Genomic DNA, 26,321 nt, shown 5'->3' with positions numbered 1-26,321 from the left:
TCATCAAGGAAACAAAAGCTAAATGGGAAAAATCATAAGCCTCAAAACAAAACTTAGGAAATAATGCTTATAAGATGGCAACAGGTCTACTGAGGATCAGCAAAGACCATGAATAGATGGGAACCCCAGAGTATGTAGCTCTGAGAGAAAATTTGGACACTTCTGTTCCCCATCCCAGGTTCTGCCTCAGCTACTCTGGCACTAGAGCCATCTTAAGTTTTGCCCACTCAGCTTTCTCTCACAAAGGTAAGAGGAAGCACAGAGAATCTTATTCTTCCCAAACTGCAAGCGTGGGGAAGAAGGGGAAGTAAAGGGAGATTCCCATTAGACCTTTCTTGCCTTAAGCAAAGGTATACTCACTATTATATCCAATACTGTAAGAAAGAGAAAATTTCTCTTCCAAGGGCATAGACCCTCAAAGATATGAGAAACAGATAACAAACACCTGCAGGTGGCACTCTTGCCACGGACAGGAATATTACATTGGCAAAGAAGCCCTAAACCCTTCAACCAACAGGGAAAATCTGTCTAAGTCACAGCTGTCAGAAGGGATTTAAAGGTGTGAAAGCTCTGGGTGAAGGCTGATAGAGAGGGCTAAACACCTCAGAGGACATGTACCTTCTTAGATCTGACAGAAAAATAGAAAATAGGTTAAGATTCAAGAAGCTGGGTTTTCTTTGAGAAGATCCAGATCACTATATGAGCTTTTAATCTATACTTAAAAGTATTTCCTCTTCCTCCTGACAAGTAACAGGTATCAATCAAACCAAACCCTCACTCAAGGTTTAAAGGACAAGATGGAATTGAATACCTGTATTTTGGGGCTCATCCTCTTTCCAAGAGTTCAAAAGAACTTCAGGGACAGTTCATACACCATCACATGCATCATCACTAGGGGTTTGTACCTGTCCATTTTCCAGATAGGAAATGGGAGGCAGAAAACCTATTAGCTGGTCACCCATTCACCCATCTCTCGGAATGGCCAAGCTTACTAAATATTCTCTAGTGACATTGATGGGTACTGCAGGCAACAGATATTAAGTACCCACACAATGTGCAAAAAGCCCACAGTAGAAGAAGACAGAAAAGTCAGTTTGGAGAGGCAAACATGGCATAGGGGAAAGATGATGGGAATTTGGGTCAAAGGAACAGGGTGGAAATTCTGGCTCTGCTACAAAATACCAGCAGTCTTGGGAAAAGCACTTGTCTACTCATCTATAAAATGAAGGGATTGGACTAGATGATCTATGAGATTCTCCAGCTTTAAATTCCATGATTCTGTGGCTTGTCTGTACCCCACCTTCTTCACCCCCACCTCTCAAAGGCTATGCATATACCTCAAGTGAATTGCATTCTCTCCACCTCAGAGTATGGCATGATTTCCAGAAATAAGACAAAAGTGAGAACATGCATTTATAGTTCCACTTAAACTGTACTCTCTATAAAATTCTCCCCTTCCCCCCTGCCCCACCCACTGCCTTGGGAGACAGGCCTCTTTACTAGTCAGTACACAGATTGGGCAATGAGGGTTGAGGAGGAGGGTATGAGAAAAATAAGAAAAGGTGTTGAGGAATGTGCTGCAGCCATGGCTGAGCCAGAATTCCCAAAACACCCACCAAATGGGTCCCAGAAGTCACTCAAGAAAAAGGAGTCTCTTTACCTTATCCAGGAAACACAGCTTCTCCCGTGTCTTGGCATCCAGAATCTCCACCTCAAAGAAGAGAACAGCTTTTTTGGGTTTCTTAGTGGCTTTTGGTGGAACAGGTAGGGGGAGGCTGTTTATGCTGGGGGCCATCCCCTGACTGGCCTCTCGGGCCACCAGGTTCATATCCATGCTTCAAGCCTCTCCACTCTCTGCCACTGGGGAGTGCTCTTAAGCAGATCCACTTCCAAGAATATTGGGGAAGGGGTTGAGGTATGACTCCAACTGCTAAACCCAGATACCAATCAGCTTTTCAAATCAGCCCCCAAACCAATTTTCCCTGCGCAGAAATGCCTGTATGACCCAAGCCCTAGAGTCCGATCAAATTCTGCCACGGTGCTGGGAAGAGAGCTGGTCCCTGATCCCAGCACTGCCAACTCTCCTCCCAGATGTAATCTGATCATGCTTAGACATAGACCATTACTGTTTTCAGCTAAATATAAAATGAAGTCCTGATAAACTCCAAGGCCCTCTTTTTGAGGGAACCCCAAAAAAGGACCCATGGCAGGATGGTTCCTATGTCTCCCACGGGCACCAGAGCAAGGAGCCTTTGGACTTAAGGAAGGGACAGGTAGGAAAAAGATACCAAAGAATCCCAAATGTGCCATTAGCCTACTCTTTTTTGAGTTGCCAAAGCAGGTCCTATTGTGTCCAGTCCCTTTTGTATGAGGACACACAGAGATGTCAGGTACTTTAAAAAGCACTATTCTTGCCTTGCCAAATGGTAGCTACCACATCCCAACTAAATTGGAGAATAGTCAAATGCACAAACACAACACCTGGGTAAGACACTCCTTCCCCCTCTCACCCCCCCACACTTCCTAGCTATATTATCCTAAACAAAATGCTTAACTTCTCAGTTTCTTCATCTCTAAAATGAAGAGTCAGACAAGATCTGTATAAATCTATGACCTTATGATCTCTAGAACACATTTGGAACTTGACCCATTGCCTGCTCTCAACCCCCCAGACTCTTTGCCAACCTTGACACCCCAGTTTCTTTTTCTCATGGCTACTTATGGGATCAGGACTCAATCAAATTTCAGGGCTACACAGGGGTGGGAAGCTAAAGCATGAGCCAGAGCTCTACCAGCTGCTGAGAAATCCCAGCTATTCTGAGAATCTTTGAGTCGCCAGCATCCATTTCCCCTTCAGCTCCAGACACTTTGGATTATTTTCCTTGAGCATTTATGCTCCCAAGAAGGTGACAAATTCCTACAATCTCGGGTCAGAGATACATAAAGGAAAAATTAGGAAATGTCATATATAGATCAAGTCTAAGCAAATTAACTCAAAAATCAATATGCTTCCTTAAAAAAAAAAAAAAAAACCTAAAAAAGTCTATAGTCAAAAGCAATATGAGTGAAGCAAAAAGTATCCTGGACTTTTAAGTCAGAACGGACTTGAGTTTAAATACCATCTCTGACATTTACCAGTTATGAGGCTGTGATCAAGTCTTTTAACTTCTTTGAGGCTGTTTTCTCATTGGGAAAAATGGCAATTACATCAATCATTTGCTCTACCGAACTTCACAGGTTCCCTGTAGGTAAAGTTAGCCCTTTTGTTAATTTATAAACACTACATAATTGTGAACTTATAACTAGAAAGACTGCTTTCAACAAAAAATATCAAGAGCTCACCAAGATCTGTGGGAAAAGGACCAACTTCTTATCCAGGCACTTAAGCCCTCCTACCTATATCCAATCTCAGGGTCTAAAAAAGGAACTTAGAACCCAAGTCATATTTGAGTAGGAATCTCCTGAAAAATGATATCCTCAAGTTCTGGGAATCCAAACTCCACTTGTCTCCTATTACACTGTTCTTCATTCTTTCTTTCCACTCCAGCCACCAGTCTCTTCCCTGACTGCCCTCAAAAAACTTGCATTTTCACACCTCCATGCTTTTGTTCAGATCAATCTTTCTCTTCCATCTTCTTTCAAAATCCTAGAAGTCTTTCAAGATAAAGCACAAATAATGTTTATTTTGTGGAGGCAAAAAATTGGAAATTGAGTGGATGCCCATCAACTGAGGAATGGCAGAATAAGATATAGTATATGACTGTAATGGTATTGTTCTGTAAGAAATGATGAGCAGACTGATTTAAGAAACTGATGCTTGATGAAGTGAGCAGAACCAAGAGAACATTGTACACAGTAATAGCAACACTGTATGATGATCAACTATAAGACTTAGCTTTTCTCAGTAATAAAATGATCCAAGACAATTCCAAAAGACTTGGAATAGAAAATTCCTTTCACATCCAGAGAGAACTATGGTGCCTGAATGAAGTTCAAAAAACATTTTCTTGTTGTTTGCTTTTTTTCTCATGTTTTTTTTCTCTTTTATTCTGATTTTTCTTTCACATGACTAATACAGAAATAGTCTCCAATAGGTTTTATAGGTATAACCTATATTAGATTGTTTGCTGTCTTGGAAAGGGGGAGGTAAAGGAAGACAATACAATCTTAACAAAAATGAATATTGAGAACTAATTTTACATTTAATTGGAAAAATAAAACATTATTGAAATTAAAAAAGATAAAAGCACAAATCTGACTTCTTCCAGGGAGACTCCATCTCAGTCCACAGTAATTTGTCTCTTTTATGAATTCCTTTAGCCCTAGCTACTGTTCTGCTCTCTAAGAACCTGTCACATAATCAATTGATAAATATTAAGGGACTGTCTTTAACTATGGGAATACACGAGGCAAAAGACAATCCTCTGCCCCAAGGAACTTATAAACTAATAGGAGAGATGATAAGCAAACAAATATATATAAGGCAAGCTATATATAGAATAAATAGGAAATAATTAATGGGAGGAAGGCATTGGCATTAATAAGGGAAGAAAAAGGCTTCCTGCAGAAAGTGAGATTTTTAGCTGAGAATTAAAGGAAGCCAGGAAGGTCAATAGTAAGAGGAAAAAGGAAAGCTTTGGGGGACAGTTAATGCCTGAAGCTGAGAGATGGAATGTCTTGTTCATGAAAGTCAGCAAGCAAGATTAAGGACTACATGTTGGGGAGTTAAGATTTAAGAAGACTGGACTATTAAGAGGGGGTTAGGTTATGAAGGGCTTTGAATTCCAAATAGCATTCTGCATTTGATATTGAAGGCTACAGGAAGCCACTAGCCTATTGCATTGGGGGAGAGAGGAGAAAGGTTAGTGTAATATGGTTGTTACCTGTGCTTTAAGAAAAATCATTTTTAGTGGATGAATGGAGGATGGACTGGAAAAGGGAGACACTTGAGATAGGCAGACCCAGCAGTAGGTTACTGCAATAATCCGGACCTGAGTTCATGAAGGTCTACACCAAAGTGATGGCAGTGTCAGGAGAGAAGAGGGTGTGTTCTAGAGATGTTGTAAAGTTGAAATCAACAGGCCTTGGCAACAAATTAGTTATTGAATATATAAATGATTATTGATTCATCGTGTGACAAGTTCTTAATAAGCAAAACAGGAGTTAGGCTACAGAAACGCCTTGTTTTTTGTTTTCGGAGAGGCAATTAGGGTTAAATGACTTGCCAGAGTTTACAGAGCTAGTAAGTGATAAGTATGTGAAATTACATTTGAACTTAGGTCTCCTGATTCCAGGACTAGTGCTCTATTCACTGTGCCATTGAAAGGATGAGACAAGAGGAACTCCTAAGAAAGACAGATCACTATGGACTGAGATTGGGTCTCCCTGAAGAGGTCAAACTTGTGCTTTATCTTGAAAGACTTCTAAATTTTTGAAAGACTTTGTGAGCAAAGGCATGGAAACATGCCTTTTGAGGGGGAGCAGTAGAGAGACAGTGATAATGAGGAATCCAAGGTGACTACTCAATTTGAGGGACTGAAATGATGATGTTGCCCTCTAGAGCAATAAGGAAAGGTGGGAAATGAGTTCAGTTTTAAATATATTGAGTTTAAAATGACTACAGGACATTCAAATTGAAGCAGCTGGAGATGTGAGATTAGAGGTCAGCAAAGAGATTAGATCAGGGCAAGAAATGTGGATTTGAGAAACATCAGCATAGAAATGTAAATTAAATCCATGGGAGCTGATGATGATAAAGTAATACAGAGGGAGAAAAGGAAAGCCCAAGACAGAATCCTGAGAGCCACCTACAATAAGAGGATGTAAACTGGAAGGGGATCCAGCAAAGGAGAAAGAAGAAGAATAGAGACTCAGGATTAAGTGGTATCCCAAAAACCTAGAGAGAAGAGTGTAATATTCTCTCTAAAATATAATATTCTCTGTTGAGATTTTCTTGGGGTCTCTGGGAGCAGCCTTCGTTTCAGTTCAGTAATCACCAGAACAGCCAGGGATTAAGGTCTAAAATTTTCTCTTTTTCCAAGTCTTATCTCCTTTCCTGAAGCCTGGTTAGCTTTCTTAGAGACCTATCTCTCTCCTTGGTTCTGAGAGCTTAAGCTCCTGCCGCCAGTCCTTTGTCTTCTCTGCTTCTGCCAGCTTCTTGAGGTTCTCTTGAATGTGTCTTGGTTTCTGTGGGGGAGGCAGGAGGACTGCCACCACTTCTCTGGTCTTCCTAGTTCTGATTCTGGTTGAGTTTGTTCGAGCTTATATCCTCTCTTATCAAAGGTGTAAATGTTGTAAAACTATAATAAGTACTAAGTACATATACTGAACTAGAGAACTGTTAAGCACCATGCTAAACAACCATTGTCTCTATCGATTCCACTGACTTAGCACCTTATTTCAAGTTCTGGCCCATAACAGAAGAGTATAAAGGAATAAAAGATCAAGAAGAATGAAGATTGAGCAAAGGCCTTGGATTTGGCAACTGGAGATCATTATTAACTTTGGTCAAGCATGGCTAGCTTTCACATGTATAATGTCTCAATATCTCAATTATGTGGCATATTCTATGCTTATATATTTTTTCATCCAAGAAGTAGTTGCTGATTGCCCTTTTTTTTTTTTTCCCTTTAATCAAAGTGCACTCTGGCCCAAAGAAACTACTTTGAGACACAAGGGAGAAAAGGAAAGTCAAAACAAAGTCATTTAAACTCATATACAACTTGTTCCCATGCTGAGGGTCTAGCTGAAAAAATCTGAATTTGAGAAAACCAACAGAAAAGAGAGCCTCAACAAGGCCCTATTAGACCACAATAGCACAGTGAGTACCATTTCTGGAAGGGTTAGAAAAAAATATCACACTTGTAGAATCAGAGATTCTTAGAATTAGAAAGGAACTCCAAGGATAGCTTAGTCCAACTAATATTGGAATAAGGATTTCTTCCACAAAAATCCCCAATAAATGACTTCAGCATCTACTTGAAGATCTCTAGGGATAAAAAGCATGCTACCACCTATGGTAGCCCTTTCCATATTGAGACATCTAAAAGGTAAAAAAATTTCTTTATGTTAACTTTAAATGCCTCTTTGTAATTTTAATGCACTGTTCTTGATTCTGCCCTTTGAATTCTTCTTCCACTTCCTCAGGAGCCAGCTATCTAGCACAACTTAAGAGCTAAGAGCTAGAAAAGATCTTAGAGATCATTTAGTTTAACTCCCTCATTTTACAAATGGAGAAACTAAGGATAGGTTCACACAGGTAAATAAGCAGCAAAATCAAGATTTAAACCCAAGTACAAGGATATCAAAGCCAGTGCTTTTTCTGAAAAATTACATTCTTTAGCCAAATGATTCAGGATTCTGTTTTCCCCTCCTCTTCCCATTTCCACCTTTATCATCACAATATATGTGATACCCTGATATTATTGCCACTCTAAATCTTAAGGGAGGGTCTATTGTGCACCTATTCTCATAGGAAAAGCCCTGCTCAGGTATTCAAGGTTTCTTCACACAGCTTGTTCAGCCTATGTGCTGCCCCTTCAGCAAAAAGTCCAGCCTTGACTACGAAATATATTAATAGTTCTTGGGCTCCTGGGGGAGCTGTGCCCACAGGACACAACAACCTCTCCCCAAAAAACGGAGGGCTCTGAGTTCCTGCTGAGATACTCAATGGCTTAAAATACAATCAGACCTTGTGCCCAGCCAGCTGCTAGGGTGAAATTCAACCCCTGCCTGGCATGATACCCTGGCGCCAGGTGGGAAATCGCAGGACAGCCAAAACCCAAGCTTGTAAGGAGGAGCCCAGCACACAGGAAACAGCTTGCTAGCTCACTCATAGTGTCTTACCATCCAGCAGGGAGGGAGCAGCCCTGTAGGAAGCCCCAGCTCACCAAAAAGGACGGCAGGAACCCTGAGAGCAGCAGAACTTAATGACAACATGAGGTAAGGAAAGAATCATGGCATGGTGGAAAATACTGAATTTGGAGTCAGAAATCCTGGGTTCAAATCCTGGCTCAGCTACTTATTACTCATATAACTCAGCTATTCATTCTTCATAATAAATATTTTTTCGATTAATTGATAAAGACTTCAGACAAAATACAATCTCTGGGCCTTTGTTTAATCTCTAAAGTGAAGGGATTGAACTAGGTTGTAAGATTTAGAATTAGAAAAGCTCTTAGAGATCAGCTCATCTAATCCCCTCATTTTACAGTCCAAGAGTCTATTCATTTGGCAGATGGGAAAACTGAGGATCAGAGAGAAGGGCCTCTTCCAAAATCACACAACTAGCAAGTAGCCGCTCTTCTACTTATAAAAAGCTCTATGATTCTAAGTCCCTATGACACCTCTGCTCAAGGCTGAAGCCAGCACCACTGACTTAGCTGCTACAAGCTTCCTAAAGGCATCTCCATTCTGTTCTCTCCCCACCCAAAGCTGGGGAAAATAGGACTGTTATCTTTGGGACAGTAAGCAGGGAAGAGTACTTCTGAGGATCCCTCATTTTCCATGGCCAAACCTTCAGACAAAGTAAATGCTTTCTCCCTGGGGAAAGAGGGATAGGCTCATGACTAAGAGATAAAGTGTGAAAAGGTACACCCAAAGTCCCTTTAGCAAGAAAAGTATAAAACACTGCTACAATCCCAACCAGCCAGTCCCACTATAGTCCAGGAACTGCCTAACAGAACAGTGTGTTTCATGGAATGACCTTTCAGAAAAGGAAAAGTAGCAATAAAGAAAATCTAGAAGGGACCCATTATGTCCCCAAAAAATGTGAGAATATCTATAGGATAGTTCTGCTACCTTGAAGACCTCAGTATGCCAGTTACAGGGTAAAAAGTCCCTCTAACTCTGCCCAGGGATTGGTCCCAGTGAGATTGGATCAACCCAGAGTAAAATGCATACATCTCTGTCTCCCTCAATTAGCTAAGCATCCAAAGTGAAAAAGCAGAAAGCAGACTGTAGCAGAAGGAGCCCCAAGAACCAGAAGACTGGTGTTAGTCTATTACAAATACAGCACCTTCTACTCCAAGGGCACTGGGTCCTAAAGATCTTACCAACTCTAGTATAATCTCATTTTTTAGCTCCCTAGGAGATACCTGAGGACAGGAAACTAAATGTCCAAAATGGCATCAAACTAAGGCCACCAATGAGTTCTGTTGAGAACTATTAGACGGGAAAATAACCAGAAGGAGAGTTTTTGATGGGGGGGACCCCATATAAGCAAAGCAGGCAGAGAACATAGACAATCTCTTCTCCTCTTGGATGCTGATAAGAGTATATCCACTAGCCCTTTGTTGGATAAGATGAAGGCAGAAGAGACAAGGACAGTCCTGAAGCAGTCCTGGCCCGTGGGTAAGGGGTGTCTACTTGATGACAGTTCCAGTAGCCTGGAAGGAATTCTCACTTGAAAGGCCTAACATTCCAGTGTCTAGCCAAAGCGAACTCGTGCTAGCACAGAACTCCAGGCAGCATTTAAATTCATGGGACTGTTAGCAGCTGATCTTCTGTAAGAACCCCAAGAGAAAATTCATCTCTATGAGAGCTTTCTGTGCCCAATAGCTTAATAAGGTCAAAAATTCACATCTCTATCACCACCATGTGATGTTTCATTAACAACAGTAGCTTCTAGCCATGACTGAAGACACCTGGATCTTAGAACTGTGCTTCAGACTGCCTAGCCCAATCCCCCAAAGAGTTCGGAGGGCAGGGGGTGGGAGAGGAAAAGAAGCAGGGTAGAGGTGTGGCCCATCTTGCTAACAGCTGTAGCACTCCAAGAAGGTCCTGGCAGGGATGAATGCCCAACTCAAATTACCCTGTGATCCTTGGCAAGATGTTCACACAATCCTCCCCAGGACCTTCTCCCTTAGACTCTGGAGTGACACAATACAAGGAAAAATAGACCGGGCCAGGGAGAGGGATAAAGCCCACAGCAGCTGATGGGAGGGTGATGACAGCTCCCCAAACCCACCACCGGCCCCAAGTTAGCAAGGAGTCCTCTCTGAAGGCCAAAGGTGATCCGTGTCACACCAGAGAGCTGACTGTCCTTCCCTCTGCTGCCACCCACAGGTGTGGACCAGCTTCGACAGTCCCTTTAAGGAAATGGAGACAAAAGTAAAAGCCAACGAGATCTCCAGCAGGTTTTGTTGGCACCTCCAAAGAAAAGATAAGATTACGTGTGTATGCAGGTACAGGCATGTGCATGATGTGCAGTTCTTCTATACATATTTCCACAATTATGTTGCACAAGAAAAATCAGATCAAAAAGGGAAAAAAAAGAAAAAAACAAACAAACAGCTATAACTAAGATATGAAAATACTATGCTGTAATCCACATTTAGTCCCCACAAAATCTTCTGAGTGCAGATGGCTCTCTCCATCATAAGACCACTGGAATTGCTGAAAGCCTTTCTAACAGAATAACAGGGTTAATGAGACCAAAGGAAAGGAGGTTTTAGGATTTCTTTAGAACTTGTCCTAGTTAATCAGTTTATGTGCTAAAAGGAGGGGTCCTTTTTTTTTTTTTTCTTTTGGCATTCATTTGGTATCCTGAATGAGGGAGGTGATAATTGTGATGAACTGGTCAGTTCTCCTTTCAATTATGGTAGTTAATGTTTTAGGAAAGACACTGGTAAAATTGAACAGTTCAAGAGGAGGACTACCAGGTTGCTCAAAAGCAATGGAGATTCTGTCATACAAAGATTGGTTGAAGAAAGGGGGATGCTTAAGCTGGAGAATGTTGAGTAGAGAGACTTGGAGGACAGGGATTAGACATTAGGTGTCTTTGGGTTTTTCAAGAACTGTTAACAAAGAATGAGGATCAGACTTGTTCTTGTTGTTCCTTCTAGGACCTTTTGATCTTCCTGTAATGCATCCATATACACAATATTAAGGCACCACCTTGGAGACTACAGAATCTAGAGCAAGGGTCCTCAAAGTTTTTAAATAGGGGGCCAGTTCACCGTCCCTCAGACTGTTGGAAGGCCAGACTATAGTAAAAACAAAAACTTGGTTTTGTGGGCCTTTAAATAAAAAAAACTTCATAGCCCTGGATGAGGGGGATAAACATCCTCAGCTGCCGCATCTGGCCGCGGGCCGTAGTTTGAGGACCCCTGATCTAGAGCATTAAGGAAATCCAGATTTATAGGTATGTGTTGGATTAGATAGTCACAAAGGACCCTCTCAAGTCCAAAATTCTGTGAGTCTTAGAAACAAGCTATTAGCAAAGTAAAAGATCTGTTGTAAGAAATCATTCTGACAACTGCTGGCTCTGTTTTCCTTTTTTCAGATCTATAAAAAAGATCTCACATCTTTCCCTAAACTCTAAAATCTGGGCAAGCAGAAGGGATTGAAACCTCCATGTGACAACAGCAAGTTTTGAATCTCAAAATTAAAAATGACATTTTGGTCTAGTTATTATGCTGAGGGTACTCTTTGAATAGAATAGGTAGTCAAGGTAGGACTAACAAAGTAGTAAATGCCCAACAGAAATAGAGAATTCTTTGTATGTGGAATACTGCCTTCCACACATGTTGACATAATTTATGTACTTATTAGGGGAGGGGGAGAAAGTCACATTGATATATAACCCTTTGGGGGATTTTTGGCCTTACTGTGATTTCATCATTAACAGTCAACTCCATCATGAAAATTCCCTCCACCAATGCAGATCAGTAACATATAATTTAGTCTAGGAGAGTTGAGAAGTCAAGCGACATGCCTATGATCTATGTACACTAGTGTAAGAAGCAAATCTTGAAAACACTGATTCCAAAGTCATTCTTTTATCCTACATTATATACTGCTTAAAAGAATATTTACTGTTTAAAAAAATAAATACAATTATTTCTAATATAACTCTTTAAATTTATAAGTTGTTATTCTCATACATTTAAATAATAGGTAGTTTACAAAGAGGCTTATTTGCCAAGGATCTGGCAGGATCAGAACCCAGGTATCCTGACTCTAAAGCCAATATTCTTTCTATAATCCTGCACTGACATAACCTCTACATCCCCAACTCTCATTGGATAGTCACCCCTGCTCAAACAAATAGAATTCTAGCTTCTGAATCTACACAACACGTTTAATCCTCAACTGGTTACCAGCTGAGTACCTAAACAAAATTCTCGGCAAATAAGCTATATTGCAAATGGTGAGCTGAAACTTATTTTTTTTTTTTTTTAAAGAAGGTCTTAACCCTTGCAGGTTTTTTCCTGGTCAAACTCTAAACAAAGGAAGTAAAGGAAATCAGACTGCCTCAATTCATGAAGTTAGGAAAATTTTGCTGCTTAGTTCACTATATAATACTCTATAATATACTTTTCCTCCAGGAATTCCCCCCAAAATGGAAGCTCTGATTCACAAAAGACAAGGTGAAATCTCACCTAAGGGCAGAGGAAAACTTCACAAAACAAAAGAAACTGTGATTGACCCAGTGAGACCAACAGAGGGCCCAGCTGCCTGCCAGGGAACGGCCACATCCAGTTATCTTTCCAGCTGCAGGAAAACTATTCCAGTGAAGGTGAAGCATCTAGATTGCAAGAAAGAGCAAAGCTAAAATTCAGGCCCTTCCCCCCCACCAAAAAAAAAAAAAAATAGTGTCCTAATTAGCTTGGATTATGAACATGAAAGCCAACAACTGATGTGTTCATTATAATAACCAAGTTTAGCACCCAAAGTCCAGAAACTGCATCTCCCACCCTTCACTGGAAGGTATAGTTATGGGGCATTGCATAGCAATACTATATGTATACAATCAGACAATGCCAACAAGTTGTTTGCTTTTTCCCTTTCATTTTTAATCTCTGTTACAAGAAATGATTTTCAGGGGGCAAATATTTAGAAATAAATGTACCACCAGTTAAAAAATAAAGGGAAAGAATCCAACAGCTGGACCTAAATAAAACTTGAAGAAGTAGGTGCCCCATCGAGGAAAAGACATTAGTTAAGTCATAGAAAGGATTCCTGCTTAGGTGTATATAGTGAATTAAAAACAGCTTTTAGAAAGTCAAGACGCTCCCAAATCAAAATATTAACTAAGTATAGTCAAGAGTAAGGCAATTTAACTCTGGGTTCCACTTTTCTCATCACTAAAATGGGGACAATAATATTGACATTATCTAACTCACAGACTTTAATGTGAAAAGAACTTTGTAAACCTTCAAGTGCTATTAAAAATATGAATTCACAGTATTTGGAGACAGGGTGGCTAGGGAGTACAATGGATAAGTGCTAGGCCCAAAGTCAGAAAGTCTTTTCCCAAAATCAAATCTGGCCTCAGACACTTACTAGCTGGGTGATCCTGGGCAAGTTATTAACCCTGCTGTAATGGGCTGAAACTCTTGAAGCACTCCTTGCACTGAGGTCCCAAGCACTTGAGGCTGATTAGCAATTGGACAATATTAATATATGCTTGGAGAAAGAATGGCCCCGCCCACTCTCTGTGCAAGTTGGGTGTGTTGTATAGGAGATTGCAGACGATTTGATGGGTGGGAGTGAGAGAGGCAAGGGTATTGCTGGCCGGGTTTGTGTTGAGATTGCTCTCACTTCGTATCACCATTCCCCTTCACCTCTGCAAAGAATAAAGATCAAGGATTTTCCCTTATTCTGACTCCGGCTGATTTTAATATACTCTGGGTTCTAAATGCAGTCATCACACCCTACCTGCCTCAGTTTCCTCATCTGTCAAGCTGGAGAAGATATTGATCTTTGCCAAGAAAACCCTAAATGAGGTCACAAAAAGTAGGACATAATGGAAACAACAAACTAGACTAGACTGACTAACAGTAAACTAGAGTAACTAACCCAAGGTCATACATTTATTCAATACAGCAGAGTCAGGACAAAACCAGATTTATTGACTCTAATCCAACACATGTTCCATTACACTGAGAAATGATAGTTTCTCTCTTGGATTAATAACTAATTATTGAAAAAATAATTAAAAATAAATAGCATTGCAATTTGAGTGGAGTAGAAGTAGTTCCAAGCTCTTGTGGTGATCAATCTGAATTTATAGGAAATAAATTTGTAGTACCTAAAAAAAAAAAAAAAAGGGAAGAAAGAAAGAAAAAGAAAAAATTATCATTTTCTACTTTTCCATTCATATATCAAGCAGCCAATTCTGAAAGACTTACTCAGGAAAGATAGCTAAAATCTAAGATAGTAAAAAACAGTAAAAGAAATTCTCAGTTTAGATGAATGGGTAAATTCCTACTCACTTTATTTCTTCTGATAAAGTCTGGGAAAATGTGAATTCTCTCTTTTGTCAGGTGATATGGAAACTGATAAAGTTTCTAGCCAAAAGTTGTGATCCAAATGATAGTGTTCCCACCTTTATAAAATGGCCCACCTTTTATTATGATATTCATTCTCTACTAATTACCTGTTAACCAATCAGAGTTGATTTTCACTCTCAGGTGTATTATCAAAAAACCATAAATACCTAAAGGTTCCACAGGATCAGTCTCTTAGGTTATTGTTATGTTGATTGCTTTCTAGATGTAGTCAATAAAATTGATTTTAATTTACCCAGAAACTCTAGTCTTTCACAAAGTTTTAATTTCATAGCACCAAACTGCCTCCTCCTTAAAGAATCCTCCATCTGAATTCCCCTTCTGCTCCTTGCTGGCTACCTACCTCTCTCTGAGCTGAGGTGATACACTTTCTTGTTAAGCTTCAGCGAAGTGAAGAAGTTGAACCAATGATCTCTAAAACAATCTAATTCTATGATATACAAGAGAGGCTATAATTCCTGCCCTGGTCAAACCTCTTCTGGAATACTGTTCAGTTTAAATATCACACTGTACATCACATTCTCAGTAATGTTACTTTTTGCTCATTCTCTTCCTAACAAATTAATCTTCACAACTCCTTTGGAAGATCTTTATTCAAGTCTCCCCCCCTCTATGATGAGTGTAACCCAGAGCTCCATCCCAAACTTTTTCTACTGCTCTAAATTTGCGACTTTACTAATCCATCACCTCTGAGCTGAAAATCCACATAACCAGTATCTCTGTTTCCCTCCCTTTTTATCTTTTTCCTCTCTTCTCTCCCTTTTTCAAGTTTCATGCAGTTTTATCTCTCTATCTACTGGATGTTACAACTGGACATTAAATAGTCATTTCAAACCCAACATATTCAAAACAGAATTATCTTTTTTTTGCTGAGGCAATTGGGGTTAAGTGACTTGCTTAGGGTCACACAGCCAGGAAGTGCTAAGTGTCTGAGATCATATTTGAACTCAGGTCCTCCTGACTTCACAGATGGTGCTCTATCCACTCCACTGTGCCACCTAGCTGCCCCCAGAATTAATTATATTTTCCCACAAACTTACCCCACCTCCTATCTTCTCTGTTTCTTTCAATAGTCATCGGTTTCAGTTTCAAAACCTAGGGGTAGTCCTGTACTCAATCCCAATCAAGTGAGTGCAGCCCTGTACAACAGAAGAGGATGGCTATGGAGTCAGGAGGTCGGCTACACCTCCTTCCTCTGTATGGCACTGGGCAAGTGGGCCCTCCCTAGGCTTGTCTCCTAGATCAGATAACCTCAAAAGTCCCTCCCAGCTAATCTTATGATCCACTCTATGATTCTTTAAGTATTTCTGCCAGGGTTCAGCGGCGTTTGGTCTAGAGGAATAGCAAAGGGCTCTCCAATTCAAATAAAAACCAACCCCTTATTAAAAAAGACAAAAACAAGCATCTTTCAGCCTCAGAGCTATCCAACTATAGATGAAGTTTCCTTTGTGTTAACAGCTTTGGGAAGGCTCAATTTTCTAAAGGAGTTAGAATAGAGGTTAGCCCTCAAGTTGTTCCCCTTCCCATTGTCACTAATATTTTCTCTCTGCTCTGGAACCTGCCAGGGACACCAAAGAAATGAGAACATCTGCCTACTTACGAACACTGTTCTGAACTTCAATGGCTTTTCCTGAAAGACTTGATTTCTCCATCATCCCCTGAAGTGCAGTTACAACAGATTTATACATATAAAGGTGCTGTACTAGTAACAGAGTGTTACTATGGCTAGAGGTAAGGGTTTGGAAAGCCTCTAGCCACCTACATCAAACACTCCAATTCCCAAGCCCTGGACAGCTCTATTCTTGTATTTGACCCCAAATCACAAAATTTAGGTTAATGAATTCAAACACAAACTCATATTACTTATTAACGCAGAACAACTCCAGTCTGGATCACTGATCCATGGAAATTCTAGCAAAATTTCAATTAGTCTAGAGCAAAAAGACCCAACCATTTTTTTCTGCAGAGATCCCTGATTTTTAGGAAGGTTCTCTTCCACCTAAGATTTGTCAATTAAGTACAATTTTTAGCCACTTCTTCCACTTAAGTCCCCTTCTGAGATCCCTCATTGTAGTAAAGCACATGTTCTAACCCTACCAAATTTATCAAATAGACTGGTTTATCAAATAGACTAATTTATCAAAGTATACAACTGAAGTTGGCTTTAGTTTTCCTCCTCTCATCTTCCACTTGGTGCCAAGTTAAAATTGTTTTAAAAAGTCAATACCTGGCACAAGTTTAATATTATAGTGACAACTGTTCAAATGACCCAAGATCAAAAGAGCTAGAAATGGTCCATCAAAAAATATACAGGACGACATCCATTAGCCAGCACTATTATTAATGTAGTAATATAATAGTAGAACTTTCAAGCTCACAAAGAACTTTTCTAATAACACTAGGAGATTATCTTCATTTTTCAAAAGAAACTCTATCTGGAAGGTGAAATGACTTGCCCAAGGTCACATCACCATTAAGGAACAGAATCATCCTATCCCTTTCACAGCCAACCACTCACAAAGTGTCTATAACTGTTATTCCACCTCCTCACCTCAAATCCACTTCCCAATTCTTAGCAATTTGGCTTCTGACCTGACTACTCAACTGAAACGGCACTTTCTGAGGTCACCAATCATCTATTAATTAACAAATTCAATGGTTTTTCAGTCTTTATCCTTCTTGTCCAGTCTGCCCTATTTGCTAGTGCTGGCTATCTCCTCCTTCTCCTCCTAAACACTCTGCTGGTTTTTCTTCTCTAAATCTGGCCACTCTTTAATCTCCTTTGCTAGATTATCTTTGTCCCACCCCCTCATATCTAGGCATACCCTGAGAAACTTGCACCCACTTGCTTTCTCCTCTCATTAGTTTCCACAGATTCAGCCATCACCTCATGTAGATTAATTCCCATATCTTTATACACAATCCTACTATTTTTTCTGAGCTCAACTTCCACATCCACATCTATTGGACATCTCCAAAAGGATATTCTATTGGCTTCTCAAATTAATGCATGAATGAAAAAATATTTACTGAGCATTTACAATGTGCTATCCAAATAGAAAAACAAAGCAGTTCCTGCTCTAGGTTCACATTATAACAGGGAGAGACAATATATTTAGATTTTAGCTGAAAATTAAATGGAAAAGTCCAGTAGTCTACAGTTTGAAGTAACAAAACAGCTGGTAAGGCATCATTTTAAAATCATTTCCATTGATGAGTATCAATTTCTGATACAGATTCATTTCAAAGTGTCAAGGGCTTTTGTAGTTAGAATTTTCTTTTGTTTAGTAGCTATGGCAGTTGACAGAATTCAATTCCACAAGAACTGTTTCCTTAGATGATGGTTTTGGGGGCTGAGCTGGTAACATTAGTGGTCTGAAGAAGACTACTGTTGTTCCCAAGGTTCTTGAGCTTACTTGTCCAATGATGATAGCTGCTTAGTGGATAGATCTGTGGATGCACAGTTGGCAAGTCCCTGCTCCCTACTGTGGGAGGCACTGCAATTTCTGTGGTTCTTGAGCTCTGAATCCTGGCCTTTCTCCAGAAGTTTAAAAGGGAGGAGTAGTAGGTGAAGGTAGTAGTAGGGGTGATTTGGTATCTCAAGCTTAACATGCCCAAAGTAACTCATCATTTGTTGGGGAAAAACAAAGCATTCTTCTTTTCTTCCTAACTTTCCTATGTCTGTTGAGAGCACCCCCATCTTTCTAGTCACCTAGATTCACCATCTTGGCAAGATCTTCTATTCTTTGCTTTCCTTCCATCCCCTTTCTCTCTATTCACAGCCTCATCAGCTCACACCCAGACTATTGCAATACCTTCTAAATCATTCACATATAGCTGCCTGACCATATCACTATCCTGCTCAAGAAGCTCCTACAGCTGCTTTTAAACTCCTTTGTTTGACTTTTAAAATTTCACAAACTGCCTTTGGCATACTTTTCTGGACTTAATATACATTACTTTCCTCCTTCACCTACAGTGCATCCCAGCCAAACTAGCCTGCTTGCTCTTGATTATCCCTATCATTTCATCTCCTATCCCCATACCTCATGCCTGAAGGGTATGTCCTCCTCATTGTGTATATATTTTGTACTTAATGTATGTAATGTAACAATGTTCTGGAGCATGTTGTCTTCCTCCAAAAGAGGGAAGGATAGGGACGCTGTTGTCTGTGCATTCCCAATGCCTAATATAATAATTGACATAATGGTAAGGTATTTAATAAGTACATGGTAAATGAAATGTCAGAGTCAAGATTTGTACCTAGGTATTCTTAATTCCAATTTCAGTGATCACTCCCTCACCATGCCATCTTTGTTTTCTCTTTAGCAAAATAAACTTTCCAAACAGCTGTAAACACTTAAGAAAAACATGCTCAGCAACAAGGATAAATTACTTGAAATCCACAAATGCCTAAAAAGAGGAGAGGAGAAAAGGATGCCTAGGAGACCCTAAGGTGGCTTTCCAAAAAACTGACAACCCAATTGACCCAATGCCTCTTTCCCTTTAGTCAAAGGAAGTTGCATCAGTCAAAGTTTGCAATACAAAGACCACATAAAATTATCTATATGTCCTTAGATAGATTTAGATCTAAAAGTCCTTTCAAGTCATGAAGTAGTTGGCAAAACTAAGGGGACTGAGCCCCAACAATAGCCAGTACAGAAACCAAGTCTTAAATCTGAGAAACTTCCAAGGTAGACAATTATACAACTGAAATAACTGAGGGAAAAGTAGAAGATTCATACTCAAATTATACATGTGCCAAATTTCCATTGCCTTAAAATAATAAAAGCAAGTGAACTTAATAGATCTGGAGACTATATTTCCTTCTGTTGTTGTTTTTTCTTTTATGTTTTTGTTCAAATTCTTTGGTTTTTTCTTCCTTGAAATGTATACTTTCAGTATCTTTTGCTCTTTTTAAAAAAAAATAATAATTTACTTCTTGCTTCCTACCTTCTGATTATAGTTTCCTTAGGAGCTGGATTTCATAGGATCTCCTCCCATGCTGGGTTCACTAAATGCATGGTTCACTAAACTATGTCTCTGTCTTCAAGTGACTTTTGGGTGGTTAGACCTGGCCCCAACTGGATGCTATGCTCTTCCCTTATACTTGATGGAGTGTTGAAAAGCCTCCACGTACAGTTTTCTGTCTTGGTGAGCTATCCCACTCCCTCAGTTTTTCAGGTCTCTGGGCTGACAAAGTCAGTTCAGAATCTACTTTCCCCAAATTCAGCAGTAGAGAACTTCACAGAACAGGTGCTTCCAGGTTGCTTCCATGGACAAGCTTTTGTTCTTGAAACACTCTAGCTAACCTGGCTATGAAGGCCTGAATAAACCTTCACAGCTTGTAGCCAGGTACTTCATGGCACTATAAAGAAGGAAGGGAAAACCAAGGTTCAGGGGATAGTTTTGATATAAGTCTATGTCCTGTTCTTGATTCTGCATGTGCAATCTCACTGCCAGTAGCATGAGATGTACAGAAAGGTGTACTGATTTATAATTTAAAATGATTGTGCTGTTTGTTCATAATGGGTGTGTGTGTGTGTGTGTGTGTGTGTATGGAGGTGCATATATATATATCTTTCTCATAGTATCTGAAGTCATGTAAATATTTTGCTGTGAAGAAAAAAATTTCAGATATTTAAAATACTTTGTTCCCCCCAAAAAATACTTTTTAAAGTAATAAAGGCAAGGAAAAACTGGATTATTCAAAATCAAGGTTTAATCAAGTAAAATTAAATGTAAAGCTCCAATTAATAATGAGCAACCACCCATGGCATCTCAACAAATTCTTTGAAAAGTACTTTCACATATATTACCTCACTTCATTCTCATAACAATCTAAGGTAGTATTACCCCCATTTTACAGATGAGATTACTATAATATACAGAAATTCACAGAATTACAAAGTGAAAAATATCCAGTCTAGACTTAAGTAGGAAATGCCCTCTACAAAATCACCAACAAATATTGTACAACTAGACAGCTCTAATTGTTAGGACACCTTTATTTTGAGGGGAAATATACCTTTCAACAAGTAAGAAGTTGAATTTCAGAGCTGCCTTCTGAGGCCAAGCAGAGAACAAGTCCACAGGACAATCTTATTAAATACTTAAAAGACAGCAATTGTCTTCTGTAAATCTTCTCCTTTACAGACCAAACAGCATCTAGTTCCTTCAATCCACACTACAAGGCATAATTCCAATTCTCTCACCATTTCAGTCACTCTCCTCTGTACAAACTTCAGTTTACCAGTGTCATCTCTAAAATGTGGCACCAAGAAGTGGCCACAACAATCTAGACATTCTAGGAAAGTATGTTTTCCTGACTTTCCAATGCTCATAAAGCTAGTAAGTGAAAAAGTTGTGACATGAATCAAGATCCTCTGACACAAAGTCAGAGGAGAACTGGACTTTATAACCTCTAAAGTCCTTTTCAGTTTTAGCATTCTATGACAATGATCTGACAAAGTAATCAATTTCTGTGCTAAAAGTATTGGGATTCTGTAGGCTGTGACAACCTGCCAGAGTTGAAATCCCCATTCCTGAAAACAAACCATATTCATGTATCAAATACCTTCTTCTACCTCTGTCTAATGTTTTAATAGTTGAAAATGTTATTTACCAAGAAGGACTATTGAGCTTGCTGGTGCAGCAAGTCTGGAGATTGCAATATTAATATCCCAGCATATATCTCCTTACAGAGTCAGTGACAGGTGCAAATGTCCTGCAATGTCTGCTCTGAACAGTACCTTCACTTGCACTGGCTCCCTTGAGCCACTTGCAAGCAGCAGGACACATCCTTCTCAACCTAGGGCTGTCCTTAGATCAGAACATACTACCTTCCCACCCCTAAGGGACCTCTGACACCACACACATTGTTCATAGAAGAGGGAGATTTTTAGAAATGGAAGGGTTTTAAGAGTTTGTGGACATCAACTTCTTCCTTGAGAGGACCCTGCGGCCCAAAGAGATGAAGAGACTTGTTCTATAACCTCTTCACAAAGCAGCCAACCTTCATTGCTTCTTCCTGATCCAACAATATCATTCTCTACCATCTACTATCTGCCAAAAAGCCCTAAAGAGGCTAGTTCTGTATGAGTTGGGCTGGTCACTTGAGGCTCAGTTTCCTCCTGGGTTAAATTACCTCCTTCTAGCTTCTAACCGTGGAACTCTAAATGCTGACAATAAGGAAGATGAGGGGTCGAATCTCTAGTTTTAACACTAATAATCCTCAAGACAGAAAGAAAGACGTCCCCTTAATGGAAGAGAAGTCAAGTCCTAAAACAGATCACTAAATACCATCAGGCAGATCAGTAGATCAGATAGTTTTACATGTGGCAGGGAGATTTCACTAGAGGGAGAGAAGTGTGTTTTTTTTCCCCTCACAATTTATGTAAAAATGAAAAACTATAAAATTGTCATTTTGTTTTAAAAGGAAAATAAAAAGGGACTCACGAGTAAGATTTGGTTCAATCTCCACTTCCTTCCAGAAAGAACTTTGAAAGATTATTATAGAAACCAGTTATGGTTTAGTAAAGATTGGAAAGTGACAGATATGAAACCAAAATATCATATCTTTTCAACTTTAGTTAAAAAGGGCCTATGTGTTCAGTTGTTTCAGACATGTACAATTTTTTGTTAATTCTTTTGGGGTTTTCTTAGCAAAAATAGTGGTTTGCCATTTCCTTCTCCACTCATTTTACAGATGAAGAATTGTGGCAAATAGAATTAAATGATTTACCCAGGGCTTAACAGAGTTAACAAGTGTCTGAGACTACATTTGAACTGACTCCAAGCCTGACTCTCTCACCAGTTCACCACCCAGCTGTCTACTGCAAGTGAATTGTAGCAAGGAATGACAATCATAGTTTGGTCTAAAGAAAACAGAGGGACTGAGCTTCCCAAAATTGTTTAGAGATGATCATGGGCTCAAAGACAAGATGTAGCAAGCTGTTTCTCCAATTAATCCTAAGTTTTATTCCCCATTTGTAGAGGGGAGAGCAATTTTTAAAAGGCAATTACTTTCAGTGTGAGAAACTAACAATTTCACTCTATATTTTTATCCTAAGGTGACTCTAAATCCAGTTCTAGCTTCCAAGGAGTTCACTCTCAAGAAGATACACAAGATCAAAGCACATCCCAATCTAGTCCACATTTATCATGCAATAATAATCAAAAGGAGATGAGAGAGAAGGGAGAAACACCAAACATTTACATAGTATTTCAAAGTTTATAAAGCATTTTTCTCCAAAACAACCATGAGTTAGGTAATTCAGGTAATTAGTCCCCTTTTTTATAAATAGGATATAGGATCATATAGCTACTGAAAAAACTGCAACATGAATACAGGATTTCCTGACTCCAAATAAAGCACTCACACAAGGCTGGCTTTCTAACATTTGGTTTCTGCCACTGAACAATCAATGACTCTTCATTGGCCCAAATAATAGTCTGCATGATGAATTACAATCAATACATTACATACAATAGATATCCATACTAGTTCTTACTTGAACCACTATAAATATGAAATGAAGAAGCTGACTTGAATTGTCACTTTCCAAACTGTGATCAGGCACCACTACTGCCAAAGATGATCCATATTATTGTTCAAACTCTTTCAGAAATTTACTTCACAGAAATTTACTTCACAGAAAGGTCTTCCAGTCTCTGCTAGTTCTGCCAACCATTCTTCCATACAATAACCCTTCAAAATTTAAAGAAAGCAGCAACTTGATAAGTCTTCTCTTCTCCAAGATAATCACCCCTAGTCCCTTCAAAAGATTCTCTCTCACAGCAGTCTCCAGTCACCTCATGGCATATTTACTCCATAATGAGTTTTCATAGAAATACTAATTCCTTCAATAATCATTTATTAAGTTCCTGCTCTGCTAAGCATTAGAAATATTAAATTGAGTAAAAAAAAATTTTGAAGCAATTTTTTCTGTTTGAAAATAGGCTTATTTTCCCCTACTTTGCTCTAAAATTTCCTCAATCTCTGCGTTATCCCAGTAATAAAGGCATGGTAGACAAAATGAGGATTAGAAGACCCAACTCAGCTTCTTACTTGCTGTGACACCTTAGAAGTTACTTAACATCTTGGGCCTAAAATGTCTTCAACTGTAAGACATGGGGAGACTTCTATGATTCTTTCCAACTTTTAACAGCTCTGAGCTGCTTTAAATGCTGCATATTCTCTGTCCTATAATCCTTTGGATTTACAAGTTCTATCAAGAGCTGACCCCAAATTGTTCCACAGCCAAATCTGTCTGGGAAAGCCTAGCTCTGACATTTTGATTCTGTAGTTGCCAACTTGAGGTACTGGTGACTCATATGCTCCTCTATAAACTATAGAACTTTAAGAATGCTATCCCTTCTCTGCAGGGAAGAACACATTCACAGATGTTAATGAATTACTAACAAATAATGATATTTTCCCCCCAGGTCCTGTCAAAGTTCAGTCATTGTGAACAATGGATACAAAGCAACCTCTTTCTTAAAAGGAACCAAGAGATCTTTTATTGTTAGAATACAAAATTGGAGTTATTTGCAGGTGAGTGCAATGTCTTCTGTGTAATATAACCTGTGTGAGGGGAACTATTTTAATTTCAATGGTATTAAATACAACAAAACCCAAAAGCAGCCTAATTAACTTGGGCACATATAAATCCTACATTATCAAATCAAACTTTACTTTTTTACAAATGTTACAACAAGGGCAAGGAAAAGGAAAAGGAGATTATTTTAGAAAGTCACAGCAAGCATAAAGTTAAAAAGTGAACTTTGAGATCTGATACAACACCCTTAATTTGTTCATTTGTTTCAGTGATGTCCAACTCTTTGAGACCTCATTTAGGGTTTTCTTGGCAGAGATGCTGGAGTGGTTTGCCATTTCCTTCTCCAGCTCATTTTACAGATGAGGAAACTTATGGAAAGAGAAGAAGTCACTTACCTAGGGCCATACTGCCTAATTAGTGTCTAAGACTGGATTAGCACTCAGGTCTTCCTGCCTCTTGGGAGCTCTACTTACTTCACCCACTTAGCTGCCTTTAATTTTACCAACAAATAAAAAATTGGTCCTATAGGAAGAATTCTCACAAAACCCTTTTTAAAAGGGAAAAAGACAGCAATCTCCCAAAAAATAAAGGCATAAAACACAGAGTGGATACAACACTGGACTTGTAGTCGGAAAGACTCAGACTCAGTTTTGTTAACGTAATCTCTCCCAAGCCCCGATGAAAAGGGTTAAGTTGGATGACCTCCACCGTCTCTTCCAAATACCAATGATTCTACAATCCATTAGACTGACATGATGATGACACAAAAGTCCCAGACTGAGTAAGGAAGAGGTAGGATGTGGAGTTAAAAGAAACCTGGAGGTTTGGGATCTGTTTACTACCCGTGTTAACTCGGGCCTCAGTTTCCTACAAAACAAAGGAATGAGATTACATGAAGAGCCCGTCATGCTCCTATGAACTGGGAAAGTTCTGATGGCATCCCTTGCAGTAACTTCAGCCTGACGGAACCCACATTGTAAGCTAAATTACAAACTACTTCCCACTCATCTTTACCAATTGTGAAATGGGCAGATTGGCCTGACTGAGATGGTGAAATTTTAAGATCACCAAGAAGCCTTATCAACTGTACTGATCATCCGGGACAAGTCTGGAGATGCTGCTACCAAGGCTTGCTACCACACCAAGTTGCACAGCTCACGAGGCGGGATAAAAAAAAAAGGTGTACAAAGGTCAAACAGGTGAAAGGTGAGAAAGAAGCCCCTTCCCGAAAGGAGCAGCAGGCTTGGGGCAAATTCTCCTCCCTCCCATCCTCCACCAGGATCAGGAGACCGGGAACTCTTCCTAACGAGGAATAGGATCGATCAATCCATGACGAGCCAGAGCTGCAAAGGTACTGGGGAAAGTGGGTTCAGGACACCTCGACCCAAGCCCTAGACCCGTCCCTCACTAGCAGTATCATCTGTGGCAAGTCATTTTGCCTTTTCTGGGCCTTAATTTCTCCTTCTTTACAAAGAGACCCTTCCAGCTCGGAGAATTAAAACCTGCTCCATGCACACAGCCAGAGCTGGGACCCTTCCCCTCCCTCCGGTCGCCAGGCTCCATTTCCAGGTCATAAATACCGCCCCCCACCCTTCCCCAACATGCGCACTGAGACCGAACAGGGGCCGGAGGCACTTCATGCGCTAACTGCGCCTGCGTGTTTCTCGCAGCCACAGAGCATGGGGCTGTTTGGGGCTGGGGGTCACGGGGCTATTTAAGGTTTGCGCTGAGTAGTTAATTTTTTTTAATGGCAGGGGTCTTTTCCTCGATGCAAAGTAGAGTTCCCCCTATGTCGGTGACGTCCCTCCCCGTCTCCTTACTTTCCTCCCCCTCCTCCCCGCAGCTATAGGGGTCTGTTTCTCCTTACCTCATAGTGCTTCATGGCTCCCTCTTAACTCGCGGGCCACAGCCACTTCCCAGCTCGCGACAATCACTACTACTGAGAGCCTCACTCCCCGGCCTCGGCGACCAACGATGCCCGCCCACCAGCCCCCTGCCCCTCCCCCTCCCGCCTCGTGCGCGCGCCCGGCCGACCAATCAACGCCAAGCAGGAAGAGACGGCGCGGAGCGGGGATAGGGGACGGAAGGAGGGAAGCTCTCCCACCTTTGACCTAGACCCGCGGCAAGAGGCTCAGCTGGACCTTAGCGGGCTACCTCCACGCGCCACACTGAGGACCAATGAGCTCGTGGAACCGGCGGCCGCTGGGGGGTAGTGAGACTGGGGGGGGGGGGGGGGGGGGGGGGGGGAGGCAGCCTATCAGAAAAGGGAATCAGCGCTATCCTTGCCTCACCCCCACGCTTCCCTATGGAAACCAAAGGCAGCGACGGTTATTGGGGGCGGGGAAAGGAGCGGTTGAGTGACAGGAGGGTGGGACGAGCTGAAGGAGGAGCAAACATGGCGGGTGGGGGAACCCAGGTGCGAGAATAATAGGTGGGCGTCTCCGGACCCCAGGCGCAGAGATGTTTT

General features: G+C 40.4%; 2 protein-coding genes across 3 annotated transcripts in view; one reads left to right on the top strand and one right to left on the bottom strand.

Annotated features, from left to right (window-relative positions):
• Window positions 1-25,875, bottom strand: part of TECR (trans-2,3-enoyl-CoA reductase) — a 32,002-nt gene extending 6,127 nt beyond the window's left edge. The window contains exons 1-2 of the mRNA XM_003760653.3: window positions 25,722-25,875; window positions 1,661-1,711 (exon numbers count right to left, since the gene is read on the bottom strand). Coding sequence (XP_003760701.1) covers window positions 1,661-1,711; window positions 25,722-25,736 — 66 coding nt within the window. The 5' untranslated portion in view covers window positions 25,737-25,875. The remainder of the gene's footprint in view (window positions 1-1,660; window positions 1,712-25,721) is intronic.
• Window positions 25,876-26,199: 324 nt separating this feature from the next.
• The window catches only part of DNAJB1 (DnaJ heat shock protein family (Hsp40) member B1), a 39,733-nt gene continuing 39,611 nt past the window's right edge, over window positions 26,200-26,321 (top strand). Inside the window, exon 1 of one of the 2 annotated variants that reach the window (XM_031947708.1) lies at window positions 26,200-26,270. The gene's annotated coding sequence lies outside the window, so the exon portion shown is untranslated. Of the gene's footprint in view, window positions 26,286-26,321 lie in introns of both variants that reach the window. The other variant, XM_031947709.1, reaches the window with a different exon arrangement.

Source organism: Sarcophilus harrisii, chromosome 1, assembly GCF_902635505.1.
Source record: "Sarcophilus harrisii chromosome 1, mSarHar1.11, whole genome shotgun sequence".
Lineage (NCBI taxonomy): Eukaryota > Metazoa > Chordata > Mammalia > Dasyuromorphia > Dasyuridae > Sarcophilus > Sarcophilus harrisii.
Note: the sequence above shows the minus strand (reverse complement) of the source record. Positions and strands in the feature narration are given on the sequence as shown.